At 48.0% G+C, this 8502-nt stretch overlaps 1 protein-coding gene across 1 annotated transcript; it reads left to right on the top strand.

Annotated features, from left to right (window-relative positions):
* The first annotated feature begins 987 nt into the window (after positions 1-987).
* Positions 988-3206, top strand: LOC125553647 (probable non-inhibitory serpin-Z9). The gene is made up of 2 exons (XM_048717402.1): positions 988-1571; positions 2116-3206. Exons 1-2 carry the CDS (start codon positions 1011-1013, stop codon positions 2884-2886), a joined length of 1332 nt encoding a protein of 443 aa, XP_048573359.1. The 5' UTR covers positions 988-1010; the 3' UTR covers positions 2887-3206.
* Positions 3207-8502: the final 5296 nt, after the last annotated feature.

The following is an 8502-nucleotide window of genomic DNA, read 5'->3' as shown; positions in this document are numbered from 1 at the left end:
GTGAGGAAGGAGATAGGGGGTCCAACGGTGCCAGGGGTGGGGCAATTGGATGCACGCGTGGTGACAGGCCGGAATTTGGGTTGGTCGACTAACGTCTAGCGTCGTCCTTTGTTTTATTGAGCAGAACCCAAATCGGGGCGCCCCTATGTCTCGCTTTAAGCGAGCACCGGGGGGGAGCCCAGATGGGTCGGCCCAGGCGCGTGGGAAGGTACAACCTGTTTTTTTTCTGTTTTGTTAACTTGTTTTTTGCTTTATTTTTGTACTTTTATTTATACTTTAAAATATTCTACATATATATACAAAAAACCCTCTCTAAAAACACATTTGAAAAATGTTCAACAAGTGTTTGAAAAATGTTGAATAAGTACTAAAAAATGTTGAACAAGTATTTGAAAAATGTTGAATAATTATTAAAATGTTGAACAAGTATTTATAAAATGTTGAATAAGCATTTGGACAATGTTGAACGTCTATACAAAAAATGTTTAGCACTTATTAATTTTTTTTGACATATACAAAAATGTAGAGTGAAAACGAAAACAGACATTAAAAAAGAAAATCCAAAATGGAGAAGAAAAAAGAAAGCCAAATAAAAATAGAGGAAGAAAAGAAAACTAAAGAAAGACAACAAAGAAGGAAAGAAATGAAAAAAAACAATGAAAAGAGAGCAAAAATAGAGGAAACAAAAAAAAACTGGAAATAAAAGCGGACAATAGACCATGAGAAACGTGGCTTGTTTCGTGTTAAGAAAAGGACACCGACTTTCTCCTCCTTTGCAGTTCATTAACCGCACGCGAATGGGCCGGCCAAATTAGTTGAGCCCTGCAGCGAGACGTTCCCCCTGTGCTCGCTTAAGGCGATAAATAGTCGCTGCGCCCAAATTGACGCACACTGGTTGAGAGTACCGGCTTATTGGGCCTCAAATCGGATCAGCCCACAGAGATCACTTTCTTTGATCGTTGAACCCTAAATAAACCCTGGCCAGAGTCTTCCTGGTTTTCCATCCCAAAATGCGGCACTTCTCCTCCCTCCCGCGGGTGCTCCGCCGGAGCGCCGCCCCAAAACCCAACCGGCGGAGCCCCGCCCCGAAACCTCACCCTCCCTCGCCGTCCCCCGGTCCGGTTCCTGATGCTCAGGCGCCCGTCGCCCCTGCGCCGATGCCGACGAGGCCATGGGAGGAGGCCCTGGACGCAGCACAACGCGCGTTCTGCCTGCCCCTCGCCGGCCGCGTCCTCGCCGCCGCAGGCACTGGAAACGCCGCTGTATCCCCTGTTGGAGTCCACGCCGCGCTCTCCCTCGCGGCCTCCGGCGCGCGTGGTGCGACGCGGAGGCAGTTGCTCGGTACGTTGGGCTGCGGTGGCGGCGGCAAGGGCGCGGCGGCTGACGCGGCCAATGTGGCGTCGCGTGTGGTCAAGCGCGTGCTCAAGGACCGCGCGAAGTCTGGTGGACCACGGCTCGCGTTCGCCTCTGGCGTGTGGGCCGACGCATCAACGACGCTCTCGCCGGAGTTCGTCGAGACCGCTGGTGGCCTGTACTGCTCAGCGGCCAAGACGGTCGATTTCAAGAGCACGGTACGTGTTATGGCTCCTGTCTCACATCAATTGCATGGTGATTGTAGTTACGGAGTATGTTCTTCAGCTGTTCTAAGTATGCTTGTGCCATTAGTTAGCGGCACTGTGGCAGTGAAAGTTCAGAACGTCTCAACTTCGATTGTTTGAGCGTGCAGGAAACAGATATTTGTATTCATGTCATCTGATTAGTGTAGGTAATCGATACATCCATATATGTTTGTGTTTTCTGGTTTACTGTCTTTTACTCACCTGTGCAACTACTTTGCTATAGGATCTTGTCGAAATTTCTTTGCTCTAGTAAAAATGTTAATTGAGCAAAGAGACTTATATTCCATCATGAAAGTAATAACTACACAGTTGGTTGTTACTGTAAGATCCTTTTCAAGAGTTTGTCTCGATATATTTGAGTTTGAACAGTATAAGACACTAAATTGTTTTGGAAAAAATATCAGTAAGAAACTAATCGTCTGGTGTTAACTGTACTTGAGATGCCTTGTGATTCTTATTTTGATATTTATGGAAACTATTTTCTTGATATTTGAAGCCAGAAGATGCTGCTGAGCAAATTAACTCATGGGTCAACAAGTCCACGAGACAAACCATTACCTCACTCGTTCCAGATGGATTAGTTGACCAGAATACAGGGCTTGTACTTGGCAGCGCGCTGTATTTTAAAGGCAGATGGCTGGATAAGACTGATATAGGGAAGACTGCTGAACAAAAATTCTACTGTCTGGATGGAACACATGTCCTAGTTCCTTTTGTGGAGTATGACAGAACTCGTCTTTTTGCTGCGCATGACGGATTCAAAGTTATTAAGCTTCCTTACAAGCAAGGGAATAATGAACGGAAATTTTCCATGTACATTTTCCTCCCAGATGCTCATGATGGTCTGTTTGAATTAACCAAGAAGATTTTCTCTGAGCCGGCATTCTTAGAACAACATTTACCGACGGAGAAGCGCCATGTGGGTATTGGGGTGCCCAAATTCACGATATCTTTTCAGATCGACATGAAGGATTTTCTGAAAGATATGACACTTGAATTGCCATTCCGACGAGATGCAGATTTCAAAGATATGGTAAAGGAAGGTGACTCGAAGGAGCCTTTGTTTCTATCTGATGTACTTCATAAAGTGATTTTGGAAGTGAACGATGATGAAATTGAAGAAACTTCTGTGGAGAAAAGCATAGGCAAGCCTTTACCAACAGAGCACTTCACAGCCGACCACCCTTTCTTCTTTCTCATTCGGGAGGAAGTGTCTGCTACGGTTATCTTCATGGGACATGTGCTTGATCCTTCATCACAGTACTAACACCAGGTTATCACCAAATTACATGTATTTGTTGCATTATTCTAAACTTTGGTGATCTGGCTGATCTTGACTTTAGTACGACAATAGTTTGTGCACTGTGCGTGCTCCATTTCTGGTGGCATGCTGACCACCGTTACTTGCTCTGTTCAATTTAAATTAGTTATCTCCACTGTTGTGCTAAACCATGTGAAGACTACATATTTCAGTCTGTTGTGTAGAAATTTCTATCTATCCATGTGTATTTTTTTTTATGAATTTGGTGGTATTGAGTGTATCCCTTTGCGAGAATGGAATTATAGCCTAGTGGTGGTTGTGGGTTGTGCAGTGGAGTCACCGTGTGTCCAGGGTTAAAATCCTGTGCAGCGGATTTAAACTTGTTAGTTAGTTCACTAATTGAATAAGCCCGGGTCTTTCGCCGCTTCTTTAAAATCCTCTGGTCTCATTTTTTTTGTTATTGAGTTGATAACTCGTGAGTACTTTTACGTTCGAACTACCAGTCTTTGCACTTTACTTTTGTATCAATCTTTTCTCGAATATATTTTGCATGGATCTGTTATTTTGTTCCCATATCATCTGCCGCTTATGTGCATTTTCCTGCCAGGAAAAAGCTAGCAATGTTACGTACATAGTTACATAGTTCTTTTCATTCAGATGAATCTGTTGACGTTTTAGGAAAAATACCCCAGTAGAAATATTTTCCTTTGATGACATTTCTTTGGTATAATCACCAGTCTTGTCCCATCTTCGGTGGTGAATGTAGCATGTGAGCCCGACTCGCGCCTGCGGTACTATTCTCTCACATTGATGAAAAGAGAAGAATTTCCTTGTCAAGGTTCAGTGGAAAGGAAATAAAGATATCATCATCTGACTGTTTAGGTTTTATGCGCACCACTTGCTGCCTCCGACAGTTGTCTCTGTTCTGAGAAACACAAGTAGCCCCGCAGATCGAATATGGCACTGATCAAACTAATAAAAATGTTCAAATCTGTGGGAGGCGCCCTGGAGATGATGAGTTGATCCTTTCCCAGGGAGGAAGAAAGTTTCTTCTTCAGCTCTCCCACGCTTGGCTCTCAAGGCAACGGTTGCTTCCACAGCTTCACCGATGGCTACGCTCCACTGGCAGTGTCGGTGGCTTCTTCAGGTTCTTTCTCCCTCGGTGGCCACGGCCCTCCGTCCGTGCGGCTGTGCAAACATGATCTGTGTTGTGCCCATCCGCCGGGCTGCTATTTGTCGCGCTCATCTCTTCTGTAGCGGCGACGGAGACCTGTGATGAGGTTGGTGGCCTTTCACCCTGGAAGAAGAAAAGGATGCCTCCTACGCTCTCACAAACTGCTCGCCTTTCTGGCTTTTTCTCTAACTGCTGTTTGTTCTTTCCTTGTCGTCCCTTTTTTCCCCTGCTCGCGGCAATCTGCACAGCAAAAAACAATCTTATTCGTTGAAAATGAAGCCTAGTATTTCTCAAACCAATTCTCTTGCAACATCTCGTGGTCAGCTCCAGGCACATAAGCCGTGACATTTGCGCAAATCGCAACTTACACGTCTATACTTCCTCCGATCCGAATTAGTTGACGCAACCTCCATACAATGTTCATTGTAACACTACAGAATTCAGGAGAGGTGTATATATAATTGTTGATGAGAGTCTGAAGTTTCTTGCACAGATCAAGCGTGGCTTCCTACACGGGAACGCGACGTCCGGTCTAACTCTGCTGCTGTGGCAGATGTAGCAGATGCCAATGCACATGGGTGCAAACGGAAATGCCATGTCTCCACACAAAAGGAAGGGAGATGTGTGACCACAGGTCCGTTTATTGAGCTGTTAAAGATACGCTAAACCTTCGTGTGGTACAGTAGTAGGAAATATACCTGCCACCATCACTGGCGCCAGGGGGCCAGTCTGGCCAATTTGGCGGATTGATACTTCCAATCAAGGGCGCAGCCTCGGTGGGCTCCTTCGTGCATGCCAACCAGGAAACCCGGATGTATGGGCTGTGCCGTGGCACTGCCTGGTGCTCATTCTGAGGGAAGATGGATTCGGTACAAGCCTAGGAGGTAGTAAAAAATGGTGCCATGGGCCCCTTAACCCTAGCGCCGCAGGCCTCCTCTCGTGCCTCCCTCTGCCGCCGCTGCCGCCGGCGAGGGCCGCGGTGGCGGCGGCCCGACGCCGAAGGCACCTGGGCGGATGGATGCGGCGAGATCTCATCTGAGGCGGCAGGGGCGGCCCTTCTTGTTGGATCCGAAGGCGGCGGCTGGGGCGGCGATCCCTTGCCGTCTGGCGGTGGCCGAAGCGCCATAAGCTGGCGGAGCGGCGGCCTTGAGATGGACGGCGGCGGTGGCAGCGCCCCATCCGACGGGGTGCTTGGTCTGCGCGGAGATGGTGGCGGCGGCGACTGCTGATCCAATGCCCGGATCGGATCCGCCACGAGGTGGCCTTCTGCCGACCGGCGGCGCGTGGAGGGACCGGTGAGGAGATGTCGGATCTCCGCCGGTTTACCGATAGCGGCGTTCGTCTTCGTGGCGAGACTCCGCTCGGTTCCAGCCAACCACGAGATCAGGACGACGTGGCTTTCGGTGAAAATCGCGTCTGACTGCGGTCATGGCGGACGATGACGGCGTCCCGGACGTCGTTCCTTTCTCGAGGCATCGTCGTTGCAGGTCACGTCAACTTGATCGGAAGGTTCCGGGGGAAACCCTAGATCTGGGTCTATCGGATCGGACGATGGCGACGTTTCGATGTCGTTCTCCCTCCTGAGGGCATTGTTTTGGAGCAAGTGTTGGCTGGGGGGGACAAGAGGCGGAGCGGCGTGGTATCTAACACGTCGACAACAGCGGGTCTCAGCGACATGGGGCAGCGGGGTCTCGCCGGTGGGTGATGATGGACGAGTGCAGGATGGTGGCGTTGTCTGGCGTCGTGGTGGCGTCGACGGCAGCTAGACCAAGCAAGGTACATGCAGCAGTACAGCACTAAAGATGGATTGGTGGCAGGTGGCTGCGGCGGCCTCATACCCGGTGAAAGATAGAGGATGTCGCCTAGAGGGGGGGGTGAATAGGCGCTTTAAAATAATTATGATTTAGATTTGAACAAATACGGAATAAACCTAGCGGTTAATTTGCCAAGCACAAAACCTAAAACAACTAGGCTCACCTATGTGCACCAACAACTTATGCTAAGCACGATAAGCAACTATGTGATAGCAAGAAATATGACAAAGAACAATATGGCTATCACAAAGTAAAGTGCATAAGTAAAGGGCTCGGATAAGAGATAATCGAGGCACGCGGAGACGACGATGTATCCTGAAGTTCACACCCTTGCGGATGCTAATCTTCGTTTGAAGCAGTGTGGAGGCACAATGCTCCCCAAGAAGCCACTAGGGACACCGTAATCTCCTCAGACCCTCGCACAATGCAAGATGTCGTGATTCCACTAATGGACCCTTGAGGGCGGTCACCGAACCCGTACAAATGGCAACCCTTGGGGGCAGTTACCGAACCCGTACACTTTGGCAACCCTTGAGGACGGTCAACGAAACCCGTCAAATTGCTCGGGGCGATCTCCACAACCTAATTGGAGACCCCGACGCTTGCCCGGAGCTTTACACCACAATGATTAAGCTCCGAACACCACCAACCGTCTAGGGCGCCCAAGCACCCAAGAGGAACAAGCTCAAGGGCACCAAGCACCCAAGAGTAATAAGCTTCTCAACGTGTAACTTCCACGTATCACCGTGGAGAACTCAAACCGATGCACCAAATGCAATGGCAAGGGCACACGGAGTGCCCAAGTCCTCTCTCAAATCCCACCGAGCAACTAATGCTAGGGAGGAAAATGAGAGGAAGAACAAGAAGGAGAACACCAAGAACTCCAAGATCTAGATCCAAGGGATTCCCCTCACATATAGGAGAAAGTGATTGGTGGAAAAGTGGATCTAGATCTCCTCTCTCTTTTCCATCAAAAACTAGCAAGAACCCATGGAGGGATTGAGAGTTAGCAAGCTCGAAGAAGGTCAACAATGGGGGAAGAACACGAGCTCAAGAGATAAGGCTCAATGGGGAAGAAGACCCCCTTTTATAGGAGCACCCGAATCCAACCGTTATGTGCTCAGTCCGCGCACGAGCGGTACTACCGCTCAGGGGAGCGGTACTACCGCCCGGGCGGTAGAACACAGAGAAAGGAGCAAAACAAAGGGCGAGGCAGAGCCGTATGAGCGGCACTACCGCTGGGGCCAGTGCTACCTCTTGATCACTACGTTGGTTTTCCCTTGAAGAGGAAAGGATGATGCAGTAAAGTAGCGTAAGTATTTCCCTCAGTTTTTGAGAACCAAGGTATCAATCCAGTAGGAGATCACGCTCAAGTCCCACACACCTACACAAACAAATAAGAACCTCGCAACCAACGCGATAAAGGGGTTGTCAATCCCTTCACGGTCACTTACGAGAGTGAGATCTGATAGATATGATAAGATACCATTTTGATATTTTTATGATAAAGAGAAATAAAGATGCAAAGTAAAATAAATGGCAATAGAAATAACTAAGTATTGGAAGATTAATATGATGGAAGATAGACCCGGGGGCCATAGGTTTCACTAGTGGCTTCTCTCAAGAGCATAAGTATTGCGGTGGGTAAACGAATTACTGTCGAGCAATTGATAGAATTGAGCATAGTTATGAGAATATCTAGGTATGATCATGTATATAGGCATCACGTCCGAGACAAGTAGACCGAAACGATTCTGCATCTACTACTATTACTCCACACATCGACCGCTATCCAACATGCATCTAGAGTATTAAGTTCAAGAGAACAGAGTAATGCTTTAAGTAAGATGACATGATGTAGAGGGATACTCATGCAATATGATATAAACCCCATCTTTTTATCCTCGATGGCAACAATACAATACATATCGGTTCCCTTTCTGTCACTGGGATCGAACACCGCAAGATTGAACCCAAAGCTAAGCACTTCTCCCATTGTAAGAAAGATCAATCTAGTAGGCCAAACCAAACTGATAATTCGAAGAGACTTGCAAAGATAAACCAATCATACATAAGAGAATTCAGAGGAGAATCAAATATTGTTCATAGATAATCTGGATCATAAACCCACAATTCATCGGATCTCGACAAACACACCGCAAAAGAAGATTACATCGAATAGATCTCCAAGAAGATCGAGGAGAACTTTGTATTGAGATCCAAAGAGAGAGAAGAAGCCATCTAGCTAATAACTATGGACCCGTAGGTCTGAAGTAAACTACTCACACATCACCGGAGAGGCCATGGAGTTGATGTAGAGGCCCTCCGTGATCGATGCCCCCTCCGGTGGAGCTCCGGAAAAGGCCCCAAGATGGGATCTCTCAGGTACAGAAGGTTGCGGCGGTGGAATTAGGTTTTCATGGTGCTCCTGGATGTTTAGGGGGTACGTGGATATATGTAGGAGGAAGAAGTACGTCGGTGGAGCAATGGAGGGCCCACGAGGGTGGAGGGCGCGCCCCCTGCCTCATGCCTTCCTTCGTTGTTTCTTGACGCACACTCCAAGTCTCCTGGATCATGTTTGTTGAGAAAATCATGTTCCCGAAGGTTTCATTGTTGGGGAACGTAGTAATTTCA

Source organism: Triticum urartu, chromosome 4 (assembly GCF_003073215.2).
Source record: "Triticum urartu cultivar G1812 chromosome 4, Tu2.1, whole genome shotgun sequence".
In the NCBI taxonomy this organism is placed as follows: Eukaryota; Viridiplantae; Streptophyta; class Magnoliopsida; order Poales; family Poaceae; genus Triticum; species Triticum urartu.
This window is presented reverse-complemented; position numbering and strand designations above follow the sequence as displayed.